We start from the raw sequence: 23,410 nt of genomic DNA, 5'->3' as shown, positions 1-23,410 counted from the left end.
TTGAATTTTTTTTTACTACATGCAAAGATGCAAAGCAGACGTAAGGAAAAATAACACAGGGGTACCACAAAATTACCGCTGGTATCGCAGGCAAAATACACCACAAAAAATGGCGGAAGCAAAGCTAAGAAATCTTTTGAAAATAATTCATCTAAGAAATAAATATGACGCCGTTGTGGTAGCAATACACGCTTGCCTGCTCGATAGGGAATTCAAATGCGTTGCTTCGGGTAATCAGGTAAGTTTATTGGTGGAAGATTATTTTTAAAAACCAACATATTTAGCTGATATGAAAGTGAAAGTGTTTTGCAAAGATTGAAATATCTTGACATGTTTTGCTTTCGCACAAGTCAAGACGGGCAATGATTAGTGACTATTATTCCTTGCTGCATATAACTTAGTTGAGAAGGTTTATATATTTTGATATTTCAGGTCCCCCTGATCAAGAGCGAATCCATTTTGATATTTGTTTTGTTTTGTTATTCTTTCCATTAACCACCCCTTTATCGTGTTAATGTTCTTATTTGGCCCACCCTTTTAAAAGTCTGGATTCACCAGTCCATCTTGATTACTACTGTTTGGTGACAGACCATTAGATAATAATCTGAGAGGGAAGGGATGGACCAGTACCCCCAAGCACAGATATGGTAATTGAATACAGAATAATGTGGTTATTGCCCATTTAAAAAGATGTGGCTAATATATTAGCCACAATGTAACTAGTTATACCATGCAGTTAAAATGGCCACTTGAAGCCTTTCCTCTGGATTATCTATGGTCTATCCCTTAGTAGCTTGCTTTAATATACAGAGAAATCCTTCGGATGAATTTGACTTTGGGGAGATGCTACCTCCAGACTGGAACCAATCAGATGACTCATACTCCTTACAGTACAAGCACCACAACACAGGCCCATTATACATACTGAGTATCCTCAAACTTGGCAATGCACTAGCTATCTATCTCTTGGTAAGTGAGAGTATATAAAGGTCTACCATACTATGGGGGCAGATTTAGCTTTTCGCTGAATTGGCATTAGGCTCAGTGACAGGGGAAGTCATTATTTTTTGTTACACATAGATACAAACCTAAGAAGGCAGTTTTATTGATAAATTGTGCACCAATCATGGTGCTTCCGAAGTAATACTTTTTCGATTTATGTTGTTAAATCTAACTTCTCTATTTTCTGGGCACTTTGTTATTAAAAAACGCTTCAAAAGGGATGGGTAGGGGCATGCACCTTAGACCCTGTCCCCACGTATCTGTTTTCATTTGAAAATGCAACCTTTTAGTTCCTTTTTAAAAGAGATCCGCGGCTTCCTGAAGCGTTTTTATTTTGATACGACCCGCCCCCAAGAAAACGCAGAAACAATACGAAAATGATAACAAGCTCTACAGCCCATGCGTAGACCCACTATTTTGCTTGTTCACATTGCGCGTGCAAAGTGAATCACGGCACCGTTTTCAACAGGTTCTGTTTTCGTCCATCCCCACGGCACGGATAGGGTATCGTTTTCAAATTCTTCCACTTTGGAGATTGTTTTCAAATTGTTCCATTTTCAGTCATCCTTTTCGCGTTTATGTGTGGATGATACCCGTATCCCTAACAAAAAGGTTGCATTTGAAAACGAAAACGGATACGTGGGAACAGGGTCTTAAAGAAATTACTTTTTATGACTTTTTTGTCAGCCTAAAGGGGCTTCCCATGCTCCCCTGATCTGCTCTGGTTTTATCTGTTTTTGTTTTTTCTCTTTAAGAATATGATAAATCTGTATTGTTGTTTTTATTCTGTAGGAAGAGGATGAGTCGAAGATGTATGACATTACTGTAAATGTTGATGACTTTACAGATGGTGATCTGGATTATACGACCTTACAGACACAGCCAAGCACCTCCATCAATCAGTGAGTCATGATTTCTTCCTTGTCCTGTCTCCCAACATCTTTAAATATATTTATTTTATCATCATTAAATGATATTTTTTTATTTATTTCCAGGTGTTTTCAACAGTTTGATCACCTGAGAGCAAAACTTAGCAGGGATGTCATAGATAAGTTTACTAAGCCTAGAACCCAAGCCCATGGTCATACCAACAACCAAGACACATCACGGCGACAACCAAGGTATACTAGAGTGTACCTCCACCATTCCTTCTTCCTCTCCTAATCTGGATGATTAGCAAAGGAACTCCAATAAGGGGAGGCTGAAGTCAATATTTCATGAAAGGGGGGCTTGACTAATTGTTCTTTCCTGGAAATCTTTACATATTTTTTAACAAAATATCTGGGAAAAGTGGGGAGGGGGGCACAACTAGCTTGGCCCCCCTAGGTTCGCTCATGGTGTAATTGGTGTCACTGCATGTCTCTGTCAATCTGTCTGTTTTAATATATCTATTTGTCAGTCTATCTTTTATGCCCTTTATCCATCTGTCTGTCTTTCATGCCCTTTTTATACATCTGTCTGTCTGTCTGCTGTCTGTCTGTCTTCTGTCTGTATTTTGTTTTCCTATGCCCATCTGTGGACAGCAAGCTTAGTAATAATAATAATGATAACTTTTGTCCTAGCCAAGGAAACCCCAGCAGACTGCTAGAGACTGACCCATTAAGACTACCACCAAGGAGGCCTCCGGATTTCAGAGATGAATGGTAAGAAATGACTTTATACTTCCTTAACTTTAACTGACTGAATCTGAATCCTTTACTAATTAACAGGGCGCCTCCAGTTGGACCATTCCCATACGGAGAAGGAGACAGATCTCCAGGCTTCCCTGGGTAGGTTTTTGCCTTTCCCCTCCCCCTGTGGGGGAAAAAAGAATTAAAACCCTCACCCTCCCTTCCCACCCATTACTAACTAGTTAGTATCCAGCCTTCAGAATTTCTGGCTGGATTTCTTCAGATTTCCCTACCGTAAATGACCTAATAAACGCCCCCTATCTAAAGAATGCCTCTGATCTAATGAAGCCCCCCCCCTAAGCTTACAATTTTGTAATAAACGCCCCTCTCTAATACCCCCCCCTTCCCCCCCATCCCCCGCTCCCTTCCCTGCCAGCTTAAAAACTATCAACATAGAAATTCCGGAAATATAAATGATAATTTAATTGCCATCTTGCTTAATCAACACTGGTAAGCGAGTAGAGTCTTGTTCAATGTCAAGTTCAAAATGAGGGTACTGCTCTCTAACGTTCCTGATCCCATTGCTTAGGATGTCTGCAATTTTCTTTCATTTTGTCCCTCAGTATAGCATCCAGGAATAACAAGACTTCTCGTTTCTGTTTACCGCATATTTGCACCGCAAAATGATTGCATTCCTCGCACGGTAAACGCTTGCTATGCAAGCTATAATTTAAAGTGATCCTGGCTGAGACTAGAACCCCATTGCACTTGAATGGATTTGTTATATTTTTATATTTTGTAAAGAAAGCCCCTTTCTAATAAACACCTCCTATCTAATGAAAGCCCCCCTCGGACCATCGAAATTTAATAAACGCCCAGGCGTTTATTAGGTCATTTATGGTACCCTCTTAAAAAAGTATCATCATTGTCTGTCTTGAATCAGGACAATCTAAGGACTGTGTTGTACTTTATTTTTATGATAGGGGAGGTGGTATGCTAATGGATCCATTCAGAACTGGCAGGTTTCCCAGAGTTCCTGGTGGCCCGACTGGCCCAAATCCTCCAGGACAGATTCCAAGGTGATGTGAAGGTGACTTCATGGAAAATTGATTATGAGGGGCACAACAACCCAAAAACTAGGGAGTAGGCAGGCCATATCAAGGATTTGCTTAAATGTGCCACTTTTTGATGGATACCCTAGCCAAGGGGGTCCTCACAGGGAGAGCAAGGAGTCAGCACAATTTCTATGAAAGTTTGTAGAGTAGCACTTCATTCACCTAACAAAAAAAAATTGTATTTGTGATGAAGGACTTTAGGCAATCAGTTGCCTATTAAATTTAGATATACTGTGCATTGGGGTACAGAACTATGCCCTTTCTGAGTGAATATGATAGAAGATAATATAAAAGAAAGGGTGGATCAACCCAATACCCAAATTCTAGATATTCCTGATACAGGAAATGTAAACCATTACTTGCAAGAGCCCACATTTCATTTATGCAGTTTTAAAACATAAGAACTTGCAGGAATTTTCAAAAACATTTTTTTTTCTATTGCCTAGAGGTTCCGTCCCACCTGGTGCAAGGTTTGATCCTTTTGGTCCCATACCCCCTGATGGTGAGGTGGGGGCACGACCAGGCAACCCTCCAGGACGCTTTGCTGGGTGAGTGCAGTAAGCTCTTCTCAGTAACAGATTTTATACATACTCTGTATTTTCTTGCGGCCAGTTGAATTGGTCTCATATTTTTCTGGAATGTCTTTGTTGTTTATAGTAGAAACATACTTCTTCTTTTTTGTGAGAGGGGATGGGAGCACTTTTCAAATGCTAGACATGACCCAGACTTAGGTAGAAACATACTGCTTAAGCTATGTGTGTGTGTGTGTGGGGGGGGGGGGGGGGGGGTTCTTGTTGCCAATAATAGGGACAACCCTGACTATATATTAGGCAAGGATAAGTTTTGAAGGAAGCTACTGTGTTATGTGCCATCTTTTGCAGGCCAGATCCTGATCACCTCCCACCTCCTGGTTATGACGACATGTTCATGTAATACGACTGTCACCTCCCACCCCCTGGTTATGACGACATGTTCATGTAATACGACTGTCATCTCCCACCTGGATACGACATCATATTTATGTGATGAGTGACACTACTGAATATGGTGCCATGGTCATGTGATGATTGACATGTCCCGCCTCGTTTTTGGTTACGACATGTTAATGAAATGATTCACATCCCTAGATGTGTTGACAATTGTTCATTATACCTTACCCACCAAAAAGCTATATTTTCCAAATGAAATTGTAGATGTTTCACTCATGATATCTATTCCTCTCTGTTACAAAATCCTGGCTATGTACTTATGTTCATGTAATGGTGGGCATAAGATATTATGGTTGTAATTTTCCTTTAAAATTGGGTGTTCAGACCTTGGGCAGTCTTTAAAAACACCCGAGATGGTATAAAAATAGCTGCATTTTTTATTCATTTAAGTTAAAAAAGGAAACAAAGTTATGCCATGTGTCAGAGCTCTTTATTGATTTCCCATTTGGTGATTCCAATAAATTAATACATATTACATAAAGATAGTTTGGTCTACAAAAATGGTTTCGATTTTTGTTTACACCAGTTATCCTGTAACTTTGATTTTGAGTATTTTGCAAACTAAGGAAATAAAGAGGCCAATCCTTTGAGGGGGGTTTGGCAGAGAGAAAGGATTTGATTTGTGTATATCTCAGATTGGTGTCTATGTTTTTCTATGTCTTAGAGTTGCAAAACATTAAAAATCCTGATCTTGTTTCTGCTTTGAGTTATGGTGCAGTGACTATTAAGACTGACATTCTATCTAGCCTGCAAGCTTTAAGTCCATTGATCCAGCTTACATGGTTTTGTAGGCTATGTAACCCTATGCAAATGAGATTCAAAATGACACTTGCAATGCAAGTTGGGCAAATGGACTTTATTTATACAGAGACATAAAAGTCATGGAACCAAAAGTTGTGGAGACTAAATTGCATAATATTACATTAATTTTTATCACATTTAACACATTTAGTAATCGACAACTTTGATTGTATATTATGCTAAGTGTTCCAAGACTATTTACTCATACTACACTGCTGATTTTACTGCTGTCTACCATGTTTGTAACCTATAGGGTTTGAAAATACTGCTACCTCAAAACCCTCCATTTTAATACTGAATTCTATTCAATTTTACCACTGTTGCAGCTTACTTTTTCCCATTGCATATTCCACTTTTTGTCTAATGTTCTATCTCTATGAAGTCTAATGTTCTATCTCTATGAAATCATATCCTAGACTGTAAATTCTAACAAAATCAAGATTACTTTATTCAACCTTTGAGGGAGAAAAGTTGACGTAAAATTTAATTTACTGTAATATTAATTATTTGATGGAATCTTCAGTGCCATTGTTGAGAACTAATCTGCATGGGTAATAAGCTCTGATACTGCTTTTCTTTATTTGTAAAAAAAGATTACATACCAATCTTTTGGATAAATGAAATATCTCAAATAATATACAGCATACTTAAAAGAGCAAAAGAATATTTCAGCATATTTTATGAGCTAAAAAAATCATCTCTCCTGAAAAGGTAATGCATATGTGATTGTATTTGAATCAGGAATGAAAAAAATCCTTCAGCCAAGAGTATATGGAAAATCTGGCAAAGCTTGAATTGCGACATCCAAACAGTTATAAGTGTGACACACTACTCTGGCCACCAAGACAAAGTTTGAAAAGTTTGTCAATCAGCTTGTGTAAATCACTACTTTGACTGAGAGAAACTTCAAAGCTAGGACAGAGCTGTAGCAGGTCACGTTAGATTGGGGGGGATGGGGCACAATACAGAAACATTAAACAAAATTGGGGACACAGCCAAGTCCCTACTGGTCATTTTGTTAGAATTTTTAATAAAATTGGGGGGCACCTGCCCCCAGTGCCCCACCCCTTGCTACGGCCCTGTAGGAGGATTCCGTTGGCTTTGATGTACACTCAAGCATTTCTTTGCGCAACTGGTTGGCCAGTGAAGTTAATGTCATTCAGATAGTACATTTATTTGCCTTGCTTGTTGGCTAGTGAAGTTCATGTCAATCAGATAGTACATTTCTTGCTTCCTTACTCCCAAAAATTGTCAAGATCACCAGCATGCATTAAATTGCATTTGGTTACATAATAAAGGAAAAGCTGGTCGGAAAGAAGTAACATCCACCCATTCATAAGACTCATCCTGACATGGATGCAGTCTACATCTTCATTTGATAACTAAATAACTTGCAGCATATCAATTTATAAGAAAGTGGGAAATATTGAAAATATACAGAATGATGTGAGAAAGTTTCTTCGAGAGACATAGTACAACTAATCTTCTACTGGTTGGTTTCATTCTTAACCCAAGCTTATCTAAGATACCTCCCTGAATTTTTTTACAGTAAACATGAGTTAAAATTGGACACTGGATCAAGCCTACCATTTCTTATTATTCTCTGATTTCAACAGCTTCCACAGTGATGGTAAACAGTGTACATAGTACACTACAATCCATGAAGCAAGCAGCAGTTCAGGCATTGTCAGAGCCTCCTGTAACCTTTCCTGTCAAACTTGCAATCTTGATGTTCATTGAATTACACAATTTGGTCCTCCGTCTTTTTCTTTCAGTAGTTTAGTTGGCTTGTATCTTTCCAGGTAGGACAGTTGTTTGGCATTGATTGCACCCCTGCGCTTCCTGTGAAGGTAAATGGGACAAAACATTAAGAAAACTAGTTGCTACATGTACTGTATGCCACTTTAAAGTAGACTAAACAAGTAAAAATTCATCAATTATAGTGTTGTGTCAGGGCCGTAGCAGGGGGTGGGGCAGAAGACCCCCAATTTCTAAAAAAATTTAAGGAAATGCCCAGTAGGGGTGTGGCTGTGTCATCAATATTTTCTTAATGTTTCAATATCATGCCCCCCCTCCCAATATTTCTAGGCTGCTACAGCTCTGTGGACCTAATATTGTAGGTTCCTTGGTATGTAAAAAACAGGGATATGAGGGATTTTCATTTAAATTCACCTTACAACATTTTAAGTTACCTTAGGTACTACACTTATTACCACACTAACTTACAATCTGTCTATGTGTTTTCCAAATACCCAAACCTGAGAACATCAGTGGCACGGTTGGCAGAGCAATGCATGTGCCATGTAACACTGAGTCCCAGGTTTGACTCCCAATTCCACAGTTGGTTGAGTTTGTTGGTTTTCTCCATTGCTCTGAGGGTTTTTCCCTGGCTTTCCTCCGTCCCCAAAAGCCTTTTTTTATCTAAGCTGTGTTCCATGGTCAGACATGAGTCTTAAGGCCTGGCTAAACATTCAAACATGTGTTCAAACATTGAAATCGAACTCTCGTGCGAGCATGTTTTGGGAGGTGGCTAAACCCAAAAACATTTTCATAAAGCTTGAGAACGTGCAGTTTCCATAATGATTACACAAGAGATCAAAGTGACGCCCATGGGAATTCAAGCTGTAATTGGATAAAAGCACAAAGCGTGTGCAATGTTTTGTTTGATGAATAGCTAAACAATAAAAAATTTGCGCAAATGTTTGATGAAAATGTTTCATCTCATTCAAACATCTGTACGTGTTGTGGAAGCCATGTTTTGTGGGTGTCTAAACATACAAACGTTTGTGTCAAACGCAATGTTTGACAAACATGTTTAAATGTTTAGCAAGGCCTTTATGTTGGCTGTCTGAAGTGCTTGCTATGCCTTCCACCCAACCATGTTGTATCCGTGCCCTCATAATTCAGCATTCCAGCTGCAGGGTGATGAGCTTCTCAATTGTTTTAGCTTGTTAAAATCATCCCTACCTTCTAATAAACTCTACAGCATCTTCATACTTCATTCCACTCTCAATTAAAGCCAGTGCAACTAAGACTGGTGCTCGACCAAGGCCTGCCACACAGTGGACTGCTACACATGAACCAGGCCTCTCCTTAAATTTGCCCTTTAGCAACTTTAACCAGTCTTCAACGAGTTGTTTCGGAGGTGCTGCGCCATCGTCAAATGGCCAATCCTAGGAGAAAAGCACTTGTTGTAAGGCTAAGGTACTGAATTTAGGCAAATGTTTTTCAAAAACTTCACCTAAGCTGGTTAATGTGAATTTGCCACCTTGCTCCTGTTGTTTTATGGCGGAAAAATAGTTTTTTTAAAAAGGAAGTATGGCAGCTGAATGAATTGATATGCCCAAAAGTTAAAAACAATTTATGGCACTTATACTTAAAATCTCCTATTTAAATGGAAAAGCTGTGAGCACAGATGGACACAATACAGTGATTGAAATAATTTGAATACAGTTCCAACATCTATTTTACAAGTATACAATACAGGTTCAAGTATTATGTCAAAGTTCTGACAAGCAGATAAATAGCTCTATGAGCATAGTAGGGCCATAAAAACCTATCAAACATCCCTAGAATAAACACTCAGAGGCAGATTGCCAAAAAAAGGTTAATATAGCATATAAGTTCCTAAAATACAGAATAAACCTGCTCGACCATGTTAATTTATTTGCGTCAATGAATTGTTTGACCTTTCAAGGGGTGATACTGTAGCTTCACAAAAGAATGAGAACACGAAAAAGAAAAGTGTTGACAAAGCCCATGGCGTAGGTTTTAAATTCCTACAGAAAAAAAACATTTATAATATTTACAATTTACTCATCAAATGGGGATTTGCCTGGACATATTATCCTCATAATCAGAATGTTTGATGAAAGACTACATATCAACACATTCAAACAGCAAGATAGGGTTGTTCTGAAATTAGTAGAGAAAAAAATCCGAATTGACAGGGTAGGTATGGCTGGAATGAGTAGGAAAAACTAGGAGTCCCTCGAGCATTCCTTTGAAAATCTGTTTATGCTAAAAAACGTGAGCCATCTTCATTTTGAGTGACAATAAAAACAAAAGTTCAGGCAGCAGCGCCTGCTGTTAAAGCTGCTTTGTAGCCCAAACAGAAACAGTTCCTGTTTCATTAAAACAGAAACTACAAGTTAGGGATAGAATAACACACTTTTCTACTTGCATTAAAATTTTCAAAAGCATTTCAATTTCATTGCCTCATCACCTAAGAAACCCGAAAGGCCAAGATCAATAAATATTTGCATACAATTTATTGAAGGTTATTGCTTAGAAAATTGGCACAGAAATAAATAATTATGCTACCACACGTGATTTCTATATATCACGCGTTTTCTATATATTTGCAAAATTTCTTAATATCTAGGGCCTTATAAGTAATATTTCAATTTTAGATTTGGCATGTAATAGTGTGATACAATTTTTTACAATGCAAAACATAGCTTCGATTTGAATAAAGATCAAGTTTGTAAGTTTCACCTAAATAGAATTTTATATGTGCCTATTTATTACACATATGTGCAGGACATCTGTGCTGTTTGTAATATCAAATCTTTAAGCGCTCTTTTCTTGAATTTGTTGACTACTAGATAGCCAAACCTAGAAGCCGGTTAAACAAGTTTTCGGTGGCAATGGCCTCTTGTTTTCTATACACAATGCGGCACTCATTCAAACTTATACCACCACCAGAGAAATAAAAGCAAGTTTCTAAATCTGAGCCACATATTTCCTTAGGGTTCTAATGCAATGGGACACTGCGATTGTTTACAATATTCGTTTCGTATCTACCTATCAAAAGTGGAAGAGAACCTCGATAGGGATATGCAATGGCGGAGTATAAATCGAGTTACGAATAATTTAATAACTTATAGTATATACGACTGGATTTCTCTAAATACCCTGCCACTGTTATTGCTCGATCATATAGATTAGTATTTACTCCAGGGAAAAATCAAGTTAAAGCGATATCGAATTGTAGTCGACAACACCCCGAAATGACAAAGTAAAGCCAAAGGCGCAGTCGGCTCGACCAACCCAAAACTCAAACAACACATCGAGTGTGGTTAGGTATCAAATACGTTGCTATAATAGCGTTCCCAAACAAATCCGATATTCGCACGAGTAGTATATGTGAGAATCAAGCGACAGAAGTTACAAGTATGGATTCTTACCAACACGATTATTCCTTCTTTTGACAATGTTTCCGTGTTGTATGTCGGTTCGCAAACACGTACAACCGTGTGTGCGTCGTATTTCTTCAAGTCCTGTATCGAAGAATTGACAAACAATCTCTTAAAACGTTCAAGATACTAACGTTTAATGCGAGAGGTTGATAGTTACCTGAATATACTGTGGGAGTGTTGAGTTAGTTGGGCGGTCAGTTATGAGGAATTTCATCGACTTGTATTCCAGCATTACTGCCCCAGGTCCGTGGAACGAAGTCTCGCGATTAGCTCCGGTCGGCATTTTCATATTTATGTTTCTTCGATTCTCTATGATTCTTTAGTAGCAAGAGGGCGTGAAACCATCACTTAACCAAAAAATATCAAAATTCCAGGCGAATTACCCCATTCAATAGGATTTCAAAGTCTTTAGAGCTCTTTTTCGCTGACTTATTCGTGTTGTGCTTGACACCAGTCGCCACTGTCGATAACAAACTCCATAAAACTGGGTCCTCGATGGCCGAACGACTGAAAAGGGTAGAATAAAGAACACCAGTCACAAATACGTTACATTACTCCCTACAGAAAGGAGGGATCTAAACAAGGAAGACGATAGGTCTAGGCCTATAGATCACTGCTAAATTCACCGGCTCCTGATAACCAAATAAAACCACAGCTTTCAGATGAGCACAAAATGTGACTTTCACAATCCTTTGGTTCTCATCGCCGTTCAAACCCGCCTAATACTAATCTGGGACTATGGTGTTAAAGACGAAGAGTTCTGGGCTTACTACGTTTGTTGTCCTCATTGAAGGCAGATCACACCGTATTTTTTTCCCTTCCAACAGGAAGACTAGTCATAGAGCGAGAATCGCGTCGCACGCCGTGACTTGAAATATTTTGGGCAGTTGCACAATTTTGCTCCGTTGTGACGTAATCTAAATAAAGGCGCATGCGTATTGCTGGCCAATCAATGCACAACATTTTTAGAAAGTTAAATCTGATTGGATTATATTTTGATCATGAGATCAAGCTTCAAATCAAATTGTGTTTTACAAAAGTTTTGTATATTTTAAACATGTAACGCAAGGTCACACATTGATTTTAAACTTTGTCAACCCGGCTTCGATAAAACCTCGTGTTTGATTGGATTAACTTTCATATTCGTATTGAATACGCCAATCAAACATTTTCATTTGTTTGAGAATAACATAATGGTATATCAGATACGTTTGTCATAACTATATTTATCACAAGATGGTTATTTTTGTCACTTCAATCCACGGAAATGCGATCGAAAAACAGCATAATTTATCAAACATTTCTGCTAAAACCCGAATGCTATGAGTTCTCAAACCATTGTCGAAGACATTGTGCAAGGTTTTGTAAATTCAGCTATCGGCGACACAGTCAATTCGTCACGTTCGACATTATATGCTTTTGAACTTTCAACTTGGTTGTACCATGATGTACCGGCTTTTTTTGTATCCGCACACCCCTACAGCCATTGCGCACCCTTCTTGGTTTCTCTCTTCATTCTCTCGTTACTCTATTTGCTAATTATAAATTATCCTCTACCCACCCGAGCAGCGCACCCCTCCCCCCAATTGATCAATGAACATGAGGGTGATGATAAGCAAACGAAAGCATTAATGATAAAAGGGATAAAAAAAAATACAGTGAATATCGACGACGCCGACGACAACGATGAGAGAGAGAGGGAGCGATGCCTTTATTTTACAACGGTAAAAACTCTTTCAATGTCACATACATATGACATTTTTATCACCTCTTTTGATAAAAATGTCATATGTATGTGACATTGAAAGAGTTTTCACCGTTGTAAAATAAAGGGGACGAGGTCAAAACAATTCTCCAAACTAGGGACCCGACTTTTAAAAAATGGTTGATGGGTGGCGGGTGATACCCCCCCCCCCCCCCCCAACATGGTGACGAGGAACCATCCAAGCTAGGGATCCGACTTTTAAAAAAAGGTTGATGGGTGGCGGGTGATACCCCCCCCCCCCTTCCCCCCCCCACATGGGGACGAGGAACCATCCAAGCTAGGGACCCGACTTTTAAAAAAAGGTTGATGGGTGGCGGGTGATCCCCCCCCATGGTGACGAGGAACCATCCAAGCTAGGGACCCGACTTTTAAAATAGTTTGCTAGTGGCGGGTAATACCCCCCCTCCCCCCCATAATATCTGTAAAGAAAACAGTTTTCTATCAACCTAAAGATAATGGGAAAGGGGATATTTTAGAAAAGTACTGAATATAATTATCACATTATTGTTATTATATTTTCTTTTCAAACGTTTAAAGAAGAGTCATATTTCTTCCTTTTTCTTCTCCCTGTTGACTATTTTTATGCAATTGATGCTCTTTGCTATTTCCCCTCTACACCAAAAATAAATTAATGAACAGATTTGATTTTTAAATTAGTAATTTTCATTTAGTACTCTCACTTATATCTTCTTTTTAGGATTTTCTTTCTAAGTCTCTTTCCCATTACATTTATTTTAGAGGTTTAGATTTATTTCATTGGAATAGTTGGATCCAGGGTTTCTCAAAACACCAAAATATAATGCATTACTGGATTTATATTTGCAAATATTAATTCCCATGGGGATGGAAAATCACCACTTAAAATGGTACATTAAAACTTCAGTATTGCATCTTATCTAAAATTGTGTATGACACTATATTCCATCTTTGAAATCCTGTTTCATCCATTGTTCTTCGCAAGGACAAAGCTTGTCAGAATGTAGCTTTACAAATGTACATTAATGGAACTTTTATTAAGGGGAAGGGTTTTTTAGGGCAAGATACTCAAACTTTATAACACTAGCAACAACCTTCTTCTTTTTCAATAATAGAATTCTGTTCACATAGCTTGAATAGCATAGACATGGCCTCTTTAGAGGCCTGTGGTGGTGAAAGGGTTAAGATAATGGGAAAGGGGAAATGTCAAGAAATGCTCAATCAAATTATTTCCATTACTGTTATATTTTTTTCACCAAACCTTTGTTGAGTCAATTCTTTTTATCTCCTCTCCCGTCGACTATTTTTTAGTCAATTGATATTCTTTGCTTCCTCTCTACCCCAAACATAGATCAATAAAAGGGTTTGGTTTGAAATTAGAAGTTAGCATTTTAGCACTGTCAGTGATGCCTTGGATGTTTTTTTTAGGATTTGCTTCCAAAATCAATCTGTTTTTTCTTCATTGCATTCATTTTGGGAGTATGCTTCCTTGGAATATTTTTGCACAACTCATCGTCTTTACTGGTAGTACATTCATTCTATGAATATCAAGAACAACAACTTCTGCTCAAGTAAAGCTTGGTGTGAATTGAAAAACTTGACGTTTGACCTAGTCCTGGCCGCCTCCAGAACAGGCCAGCGTAAACTTTGAAGATCGTTGAAAATTGTCCTGGTCGAACAAACGCATTCGCTTGTTCCCGCTAGCGTTGACAGTTTTTTTTTTGTCAAAACAAACAAACATTTGCATAGTGCAAATAGGCCCTATGCATGGGAAGTTGCCTCAAATGGGAATCTATTTGCCAGTGGAAGCGCTCCATACCCTTCCTTGAATTGTATGTTGAAGTGTATCTGTCGTAATCGGCGGGCTGCCTCCCTTCCCCCCCCCCCCCCCCCCCCCCCCCCCCGTCATCATCATCGGTCGGTCTCGTAAGGTTGTCATACCCCCCCCCCCCCCCTTCCCCCGACATCTTCGGGTCGTAAGGTTACCGGCGGGCTTCCATATCCCCCATCCCCAAAATAGTGGGTGGCGGCGGGTCATAACACACACCCTCCCCCCCGTCATCACCATCGGTCGGTCTCGTTAGGTTGTCATATCCCCTCCCCTCCCTTCCCCCGCCATCATCGGTTCGTAAGGTTACGTTACGAAATCCCCCCAAAATCGTATATTACACATAAATATGACAACAACAAGGCATGTTCTAAGTTTTAAGGCAATTTTATTGGCAATGTTTCACAAAAAATCGGTACTTCAATCCACTCGTTTTACCTCTAAGAATAACAGCCGATTCCAAGCTACGAACAAGCTTCAAAACCATTGCCTGGGCTACCTGTGATGAGGCGTGCTCCCCTTTCAATTGCGACTAGAACATTCCCGGCAACTATCCCTTAATGGCAAGTTTGTATTTATAAAGGGCACTGATTCGACCTCAGAGAATATGTTTGCCAGATTTCTCTTCGATTTGACAAAACAAATCAACGGAGTAGCGGCGATTTATGGTTTTATCAGTCACGTCCCGTAGAGCGTGCAAAGCCGCACGCGCGCTTTGCGTGTCGGAATTGGTTGATTTTGCCTGCTCTATTTTATATAGACCAAGGAAATCCCCATCGTGGAATACACACTTCATCATTCTACGACTTCATACTTATTATATCCCTTTCGTTACAATTTTTGGGTGTTACAAGTTTTAACCTTGAGTTGCTAAAGAAAGAGAGAATCGCATGCACTGATCTGCCAATTGACTTCTAACTACTGTGAAATGGCAGACAGGAAAGAGGTGGGGCGCGAACCCCTACTTTTCTAAGCGGATTGTGTGTTGTTGTTGATCTTTACATGAGCGCATATTCTGCATGTACCTAAATATGTATCAAGCGGTGCATGTATAAATCGATTGCTTGATAAAAGTCGATGTTATGATTTTTTAAATCTATTTGTATTTATTATAAGGTACTATTTGTAAACCCAGGGCACCCCCTCGAAATCTCAATTCCTCCCAAAAAATCAAACCCCAGTACCTTCAGCCACAAAAGAGGTCTTCGGTTTATGGCTTATTTTTTATTTTATCGCATATTTTTTTATTGCTTTCATATGGGACCCTAGAATATGTTAGCCGCTGCCGCTTTACGTAGATGGCCGTTTGATAGAGGCATAAGATACAGCAGGCCCATACGCAGGATTTTTCTTGGGGGGGGGGGGGGGGGTGCGAAATCCAAAAAAAATGCACCTAATTTTTCCGAGGGGGTGGGGGGAGGGAGTTCTCTGATACCTCCGAAAAAAAAAAACGTTTTTTATTCCTTTGCAGTATCTCCACGGGACGTTTATTGTCGGATTTGGATACATACTACAAATAGCACGTTTATTTAGAACCGAAAGTGGACCTTCGGCCGTTGTGTGAGGGGGTGCGTTCGCACCCCCTGCACCCCCCCCCCCCCTGGGTACGGGCCTGTACAGTGATTAAGTGACCAATTTTCCGAACTTGGAAAGTTGCCTCTTTCTATAGCGTGTGATCAAGTGGTCGTTTAATTGGTGTCCCTTTTATAGAGGTACAACTGTATAAGTGAGCTTTAATTAAAGAAAGTTCGTGTTGGTACGACCAAGAGACTCTTGCTAACGACACAAAAGCACACCAGGCGTGCTCCCCTTTCAATTGCGACTAGAACATTCCCGGCAACTATTCCTTAATGGCAAGTTTGTATTTATTAAGGGCACTGATTCGACCTCAGAGAATACGTTTGCCAGATTTCTCTTCGATTTGACAAAACAAATCAACGGAGTAGCGGCGATTTATGGATTTATCAGTCACGTCCCGTAGAGCGTGCAAAGCTGCACGCGCGCTTTGCGTGTCGGAATTGATTGATTTTGCCTGCTCTATTTTATATAGACCAAGGAAATCCCCATCGTGGAATACACACTTCATCATTCTATGACTTCATACTTGTTATATCCCTTTCGTTACAATTTTTGCGTAATACAAGTTTTAACCTTGAGTTGCTAAAGAAAGAGAGAATCGCATGCACTGATCTGCCAATTGACTTCTAACCTTCCCATTGCAGTTGGCATATGTATGCAGAACTCTCAGACTATGAGAAAAAGAAGAAAAATTTACAGATATGGTAACAGGAAACTACTTTTTTTTAAAAGAAGGCTCTGGTGCGAACATTTACGGTCATCCCTCCCGAATATACCCTCCCTACGCCCTGCCTGTGCATTAGCCCTACCGCTTGCCTTATTTTGAGTGTGTGCGATTTGCTTATCTAAATTTAGGAAAAGAAACGTTTGACATTGAATTGTTTTTCTTTCGTAGAGGCAAATAATTACAAAGAACTCAAAGATTACCTGTTTTCAGTCATGGCAATGTTTACTAGACGAAGGAAAACTTATTTTAATTATTTTATTGGCGTCACTCGAGCGCAACAAGACGACAAACGCTGATTTGTGATAAACTGAAAACAACGCAAACGCGTCTGAATTATTAATCGTGTTGTTATTTTTGTCGAAAGGAAAACGCGCAACAAGTTTATGGAATATAAAAATGATAGAGGCTCCAACTAAGGTTAAAACGCTGTTTTATTTCATTACATATCATTGAGAAACGCATGATTCTTAGCACGGCGACCTTGCAAAAGCCGACAAAATGATGTGCCCCTGACTTTAATCCGCTATAATGGCAAGGGCGATCTGTGATGATGATAATAACCTATTAGACTTCGGAAGCCCTCTAGACGGCATCGCAAAATCATAACGAAAATATAATGTTGGTTAAACATGAAGTGCAAATGTTATAAATTGGCATGGTAGGGATGGCGATTTTTAAGAGAGTTCTGGTTTATTTTGTTATCTGTATCTGTTGCTATTTCATACAGAAAATGCACATTAGAGAGGGTTCCAGAGAGTTTAGGGTCATCTCAGGGAAAACCCCCCACCCACGCAATAAAATAATTCTTTTTTTTTGAAGTACAAACTCTGCAACAAGAGACTTTGCTGTAAAATCCCACGAAATAATATCGAACCCTAAGCTGATTAACAAGACAAATTTATTTATAGTGTCCGTATAAATAGTAGGAATTAAAGTATCAGCAGCTTGAGAATCAGTCAACCGTGCGTCTTCTCGATAAAATTTTGGAGAATCTCATGCTTGCAAAATCGTGCACTGTGATGTGAAATCTGGTCTGTTATCCTTTTTGATATCCTTTGCTTTCCTTTCTTTGCTGTAGCGTTTTCATAGATCAATTCATTTCTTTCAAATTCAAAACAAACAGAAGTGCAACAAGAAGCTTGGCTTGGGTAACTCTCCGAACTCTCATCTGGTTTTCGTGACACCTTTCAATATTTTAGCGTGACTATTCGCGTAACTATCCGACTACATGCACGTGAATCACGGAATATAATTGGTCCCGGCTACACGAGAGTTTTTGTGGAATCGAGGCTTTGGTCGAACGTGACTTGTCGTCTCTGAAAACACTCGGTGTGCACGTGAACCGTGCATGTACAGGGGGAAGCCGATACCATGGCCGAGTTTTTCAAAAAAATACTATATAGACTATCATGCATTGCAGAAAATAACACAGAAATTCAAAATTAAGTACTATCGTGAGTGGAATAGGTAAAAAGCAAGCTTTTTAGTACAAAAATAACGCTATGCTTCCAATTGTTGTCTTTTAAATTCCATTCTAGTGCCACACACGTCAATCAAACTTCTCTTTGAAAATAATACTCACGTAGTGGAAAATTGCAGCAATTTTGCGGTCAATTTAAAGTAGACATAAGCAACGAAAGAAAGTAAAATATGTTCCGATACATTTGGGGAAATTTCAGTGGATTTCTTTGTTTAAAACACGCGTTTAAGAGGAAATTCCTAGTGTAAACAAAAAGTTGTAGTCGTGCGTGATCCCCCCGTCTCCGCGCATCGTGCAGTCTGTCACAAGCAAAACAGAGCGGACGTGTGCAGCCAAACTCAGATCATTTTCAAAGTCAAACAGTCCGGACGTCTTCAAACTTCGCGCCTCCTTTCCTCCATAAAAGCGCTTGTGGATCGCAACGGATCTCAGTTCGGAGTTCGAGAGGCTGGGGAACGTTCTGTTTAGCAAGTTTTGGAATCTTGAGATTGAGAACTTCGTTTTCTCTCAACCCCGGACAGATATCAGTATCAGCCGGATTTATTTTTAATCAGAGTTTGAATCCAACAGTCTCTAAACAATGGTCGACTACAAAACAATAAACACCTTTGTAGCTGGGGGTGAGTAGCATTGCTTTATTCTTATCCAGTTTTATTGTTTTTACGAGGTTATTTTTTTGGGAAATCACTGAGCCATCGTTGCAGAACCCGACATCGTGCGTGCTTTTGAACTATTGACTTCGCCTGAAAATAAATGGATTTTCTCGCCAAATCCTGCATTCATCACTTTGACAATGTCTAGATTGCCTACGAAATTGGAATTAATTGATTTTAATTGTGAATTTAAAGCAAATTTGGCAAGATTTGCAGGAACCCGATGTTTGTTTTTACGGTTGTTTTTAGCTCACGTGAAATCTCGGAGCCGATCGCTTGGCGCTGTATGCGAAAATTTCTTGTGAGCGTGAAAGATCTATACAGGAATCCTTATTAATAGAGATTCGGAAGAGGAAAAAAAGCAATCAAGCCTGTTTTTTGCGTGTTTTATACGTGTTTGCATGTTTATATCAAATGCAAATAAGCTGTACAACAACAACGAAGTCGAAACCCATTTCCCCAGAGGCCTATTATTTACGCCCAAACAAAACTGTTTTATCCGAAGATAACATTGTTAATACCCAGATCACACGATTAGCTCCCCTTGTCTTTAGAGCTAACAATGTTCGCTTCTTTACTTTTTGTTATTACTGAATTTTTAATGCGCCAGTCGCTCTCTTTTTGCTTGTAGGTCTGTCGACGTGTTGCGCGAAAACAACAACAGCTCCCTTGGAAAGGCTAAAAATACTCTTCCAAGCTCAGAACAAGCACTACAAAAACATGAGTAAGTTTACTTAAAAACATTCGTTTGATCAGTTGTTTCAACCGCAAAAATTCTCAAAGGCCTGCTATGGCCGGATTGCTCCCGTTCTCATTTGTTTTGTCTGATTTTTTTTTCTTGTTAGGTGTTTTTGGAGCTTTGAAGGCGATCTATAAGAAAGAGGGATTGCAAGGCTATTACAAAGGTGCGTCTTTGCTTAAAAAATGCGCGCTTTCAAGTTTTATACCTTGCATTTTTAACAATAAAATATATTGACCTTTTCTTTGTGCTGTACTCAGCTAAGAAAACAGCATTTAACATGGTTGTGCAATAGTTCCTTAACCCATTGACCTTACAGTCTGTCTTGTTGCTATTTCAGGAAATGGAGCTATGATGGTTCGTGTATTCCCTTATGGCTCTATCCAATTTGTTTCCTATGAGCAGTACAAGCTATTGTTTGAAAATGCTCTTCAGAACTCACATCTCAGCAAAATTGTTGCTGGTGGCCTTGCCGGCCTAACTGCCTGCTCCTGCACTTATCCTTTGGATATTGTGCGATCACGTCTTGCTTTCCAAGTTGCTGATGAGCATACATACTGTGGCATATGTCAAACTGTCAAGCAGATATTTATGACAGAAGGAGGCATGGTTGCGCTGTACCGGGGATTCACCCCAACTAGTCTATCCATGATTCCTGCAGTGGGTAAGCTAGAAATATTGTCTAGTAGAGCTCCTAATCGTGTACTACGTTTGGCATAAAAAAGCAGCAGCTGGGGTATGGGTAGCTTTAAAAAAAAAAACGGAGTCTCCTAGGGTTATACTCTAACAGGCCCGTACCCAGGATTTTTCTTGGGGGGGTGCGAAATCCGAAAAAGTGGACCTAATTTCTCCGGGGGAGGGGGGAGGGGAGTTCTCTGATAAAATCCAACCACCTCCGGAAGAACAAAAATGGATTTTTTAATGCCTTTGCATTATCTCCACAGGACGTTTATTGTCGGATTGGGCTACATATTAGAGTGGTCTAGCTGATGCTTTATAGCTTTGTCTACAAATAGCCCGTCTATTGAGAACCAAAAGTGGACCTTCGGTCGTTTTTTTTTTTTTTGGGGGGGGGGGCTGCGTTCGCACCTCCCTTGGGTACGGGCCTGACTTATGTTAGAAGACACTAGAGTCTTGTACATAACTGGGTACCCCCACCAGGGAGCGGTCACAGTAATGTTATAATGACGGGAAGGGTTGGGGAGGCAGGGACTCTTGGGCACCCTTGTGCTTGATGTTAGCGTCAATGTGAAAGGTCTTATATGGAAATTAAACTGCCTACAAAGATCCATTACAATAAGATATATTAGGCTTAGGCGTATAGCTATTCTCCATTTTTATTGGTTTTCTGGGTGTCATGTTAGGGGTAACATAAGTGGGTGAGACCTTGTGACTTCTCCAGATAAGGAAAAACACTTTCCTTCATACTGACCATACTTTTCTCTTGTAATTTTCAGGAATTGGTTTTTATGCATTCGAGTCCTTCAAGGATTTTTTTGTTGCAATGAAAGGAGTACTGACAAGAATCCACCCCGAAACTGGTGAGACAGTCTTGACGGCTTCAGGGGGACTGCTTTGTGGAGCATTGGCAGGGGCGACATCACAGACTCTTGCGTGAGTACTCTTTGCATTGCTGTGCTAGTTTTAGGGATGAGATGCTCCCCAGGGATGATTAAGATTTCCACATATTTGTAGGGTGGATTTTTTGTTGTTTGTTTGAAATGTTAGGGATATTTTAGGGGTGAAGGCAACTTCAGGGGTATTTTCAGGGGCTCAGCATATTACCCCATGTATTTTGGGGATTATGGAAAATGGGGCTGGTCTGGAGCCTTACTCAGTCCATCCTCCCTCCCTTTCCCCTATGTTTTTTTGCTGAGAACCTGGGGAAATTGTCTCTATTTTTAAAAAGGCCAGTGGTTAAACCTTAGCACAGGTGTTACCTAGTAGCCCCAAGCTATTTTTTTTATCTATTTGTTACATTCTGTGACAAAATCTCATTTTTTCTTTAATTTTTTCTTTTTTTTAGTTTAACACCTTATAAAAATATGTATTTCCTTCTTTATCAACAGTTACCCTCTAGATGTGGTGCGCCGCAGGATGCAACTAGCTGGTGCCGTTGCCGATGGCCACAAGTACAGCACCTGCATCAACACCTTCATCAGCGTCTATACAGAAGATGGGATAAGGCGTGGCTTGTACCGTGGGCTGTCAATCAACTACTTGAGGGTGTGCCCTCAAGTGGCTGTCATGTTTGCGGTCTATGAAGTTGTCAAGCAGCTTCTTACTAAGGCTGAGGAGTAAGGTGATTCTTTGACCATGTTGATCATGACGGGTCTCGAAAGGGATTACAGCAGGCTATGGCCAAGCTAACATTCCTACGCAGAGAAACCAGCAAGGTTTAGTACATGGCTGAGTTTGGTTGCAAGCTAAAAAGTTGTTGAAGATTGCCACTTGGAACGTTCAAGGCACACAAACAAGCTTTGGCTTACAACCAGAAATAACTGATTGACACATTCAACATTTGTTTTTGAATCATGAACATTAGCCAAGACTTCACAGAAATATTCATTGCCTGAAGAAACATTGTTGCTATACATGATTCCTAGTCAGTGTTGGGTGCTCTATTTGTTGAGGTACACAGCGTGTCATGGGATACATAAGCTTCTTGCAGTCATAGTTACCGCTGATCACAGAAGTAGGCACATGACCTGGGGGATTCCTTGAAAAAGTCATAAATGCTTGTCCTTTCCTTTAGGGTGTAAAATGCACCCAAGTGCTATTCCTTTTCATACACCTATGAATATCCAGACATCTGATTCAATAATGGATATGGAATTCAAATTGGCTGTTGATCTCGGGTTATTGAGTTTGCTCATATGAGCATGCAAAATCTTCTAGCAGTGTGTCGTTGTAGCTTTGAAGATAAATCTAGAAGCACATGACTTTTTTGCGGGATTTTCTCATGACAATTGCAAATAAGCAAGTCAACAAAATTATCTGTCATACAGACAATTGGAAGTATTTTGGTGCAGACACACCCAAAATGTTTATATTGATGCTGAAAATGGTTTTGGCACACAGCTACATGTCACAACAGTAGTCTTGCATAAAACCATACTTTCACAATTAGCTATAAATTGTTAGCTACTAAAAGGGGGTATTACTAGATGCTCTTTCAAAAAATTATTGATCAAATCAAACTACATTTCAAAGCCTGGATATAAACTTTACTTTTTCCTTGTATCAAAGAAAGTTAGGATGTTGATTCCAATGAATGAAAATGAACAAAATTGAAAGGAAAAATGCACTATTATATGAATTTATATACTTGGAGGGATCATTACATGGACACCAATGTTAATCATTGCATATTTTTTCACACATAATCAGGGTTCTGGGAGATACATTACTAGAAGTTTTGATAAATTGTTTTATTATACATTCAGTTGTAGCATTCAGTTCAAGCTCTGTTTTATTACTGATGTCAGATTTTTGTCTCCTAATCCGGTTTCTCAGCAATTTAATTTCCAATTAATAATGAGTATTTTGTAATATGATCCCTTGCCTGATAAACTGGAACTTAGCTGCCCCCTTAAGTCATAAAAGATATTGTAAATATTATACATATTGTAAAATAGCCAGACATAAAATATTGTAATATAGTTATACAAATGTCAGAAATTTCTTTATTAAAAAGAAAATATTTATAAAAAAATCAAATAAACCTCTGAAGGATTTTCTTTGTTGTTTAACATTTAACACATGCCCCCCCGCCCCCCAAATATTTTCAAACATGTTTTCTTAATGTTTCTGTATTGTGCCCTCCAATATTTCAGGTCCTGCTACGACACTAAATCTTCGTCATCATCAGGGTAGAGAAGGATTTTCTTTGTCATTTAACATTTAACACATGCCACCCCCCCCCCAAATATTTTCAAACATATTT

General features: G+C 39.3%; 3 protein-coding genes across 5 annotated transcripts; 2 read left to right on the top strand and 1 right to left on the bottom strand.

Moving 5' to 3' along the window:
* The first annotated feature begins 62 nt into the window (after positions 1 to 62).
* On the top strand, positions 63 to 5,410 carry LOC5508639 (proteasome inhibitor PI31 subunit). Of its 2 annotated transcripts, none has more exons than XM_048734681.1 (9): positions 63 to 238; positions 791 to 969; positions 1,795 to 1,904; positions 1,998 to 2,123; positions 2,565 to 2,645; positions 2,712 to 2,771; positions 3,596 to 3,691; positions 4,174 to 4,275; positions 4,609 to 5,410. In XM_048734681.1, the coding sequence occupies exons 2-9, from the start codon at positions 844 to 846 to the stop codon at positions 4,658 to 4,660; spliced, it is 753 nt and encodes a 250-aa protein (XP_048590638.1). In that variant the 5' UTR covers positions 63 to 238; positions 791 to 843; the 3' UTR covers positions 4,661 to 5,410. The 2 variants fall into 2 exon arrangements, with proteins under 2 accessions (XP_048590638.1, XP_001629215.2); XM_001629165.3 differs by having other exon boundaries at positions 64 to 238; positions 811 to 969.
* Positions 5,128 to 11,649, bottom strand: LOC5508658 (protein tyrosine phosphatase type IVA 3). Of its 2 annotated transcripts, XM_001629180.3 has the most exons (5): positions 11,489 to 11,649; positions 10,876 to 11,225; positions 10,707 to 10,799; positions 8,485 to 8,690; positions 5,128 to 7,359 (listed from the first exon to the last, which is right to left on the bottom strand). In XM_001629180.3, the coding sequence occupies exons 2-5, from the start codon at positions 11,005 to 11,007 to the stop codon at positions 7,251 to 7,253; spliced, it is 540 nt and encodes a 179-aa protein (XP_001629230.2). In that variant the 5' UTR covers positions 11,008 to 11,225; positions 11,489 to 11,649; the 3' UTR covers positions 5,128 to 7,250. The 2 variants fall into 2 exon arrangements, with proteins under 2 accessions (XP_001629230.2, XP_032233311.1); XM_032377420.2 differs by lacking the exon at positions 10,707 to 10,799.
* Positions 11,650 to 18,360: 6,711 nt separating this feature from the next.
* LOC5508648 (graves disease carrier protein homolog) lies at positions 18,361 to 23,188 on the top strand. Its single transcript, XM_001629166.3, has 6 exons — positions 18,361 to 18,692; positions 19,357 to 19,449; positions 19,571 to 19,630; positions 19,805 to 20,128; positions 20,922 to 21,078; positions 21,534 to 23,188. Exons 1-6 carry the CDS (start codon positions 18,653 to 18,655, stop codon positions 21,763 to 21,765), a joined length of 906 nt encoding a protein of 301 aa, XP_001629216.2. The 5' UTR covers positions 18,361 to 18,652; the 3' UTR covers positions 21,766 to 23,188.
* Positions 23,189 to 23,410: the final 222 nt, after the last annotated feature.

This window comes from Nematostella vectensis, chromosome 11 (assembly GCF_932526225.1).
Source record: "Nematostella vectensis chromosome 11, jaNemVect1.1, whole genome shotgun sequence".
Classification (NCBI taxonomy): domain Eukaryota; kingdom Metazoa; phylum Cnidaria; class Anthozoa; order Actiniaria; family Edwardsiidae; genus Nematostella; species Nematostella vectensis.
The sequence above is the reverse complement of the archived record's forward strand: the minus strand, read 5'-3'. Positions and strand labels throughout refer to the sequence as shown.

Excerpts from the sequence above, each read along its gene's own strand:
- LOC5508648 (XM_001629166.3), top strand. The coding sequence starts at position 18,653 with ATGGTCGACTACAAAACAATAAACACCTTTGTAGCTGGGG. Across the intron at positions 18,693-19,356 it reads AAACACCTTTGTAGCTGGGG|GTCTGTCGACGTGTTGCGCG; the intron begins GTGAGTAGCATT and ends TTTTGCTTGTAG. Across the intron at positions 19,450-19,570 it reads CAAGCACTACAAAAACATGA|GTGTTTTTGGAGCTTTGAAG; the intron begins GTAAGTTTACTT and ends TTTTCTTGTTAG.
- LOC5508658 (XM_001629180.3), bottom strand. The coding sequence starts at position 11,007 with ATGAAAATGCCGACCGGAGCTAATCGCGAGACTTCGTTCCACGGACCT. Across the intron at positions 8,691-10,706 it reads AAGAAGGAATAATCGTGTTG|GATTGGCCATTTGACGATGG; the intron begins GTAAGAATCCAT and ends CTTTTCTCCTAG. Across the intron at positions 7,360-8,484 it reads GCTGTAGAGTTTATTAGAAG|GAAGCGCAGGGGTGCAATCA; the intron begins GTAGGGATGATT and ends TTACCTTCACAG.
- LOC5508639 (XM_001629165.3), top strand. The coding sequence starts at position 110 with ATGGCGGAAGCAAAGCTAAGAAATCTTTTGAAAATAATTCATCTAAGA. Across the intron at positions 970-1,794 it reads CACTAGCTATCTATCTCTTG|GAAGAGGATGAGTCGAAGAT; the intron begins GTAAGTGAGAGT and ends TTTATTCTGTAG. Across the intron at positions 3,692-4,173 it reads CCTCCAGGACAGATTCCAAG|AGGTTCCGTCCCACCTGGTG; the intron begins GTGATGTGAAGG and ends TCTATTGCCTAG.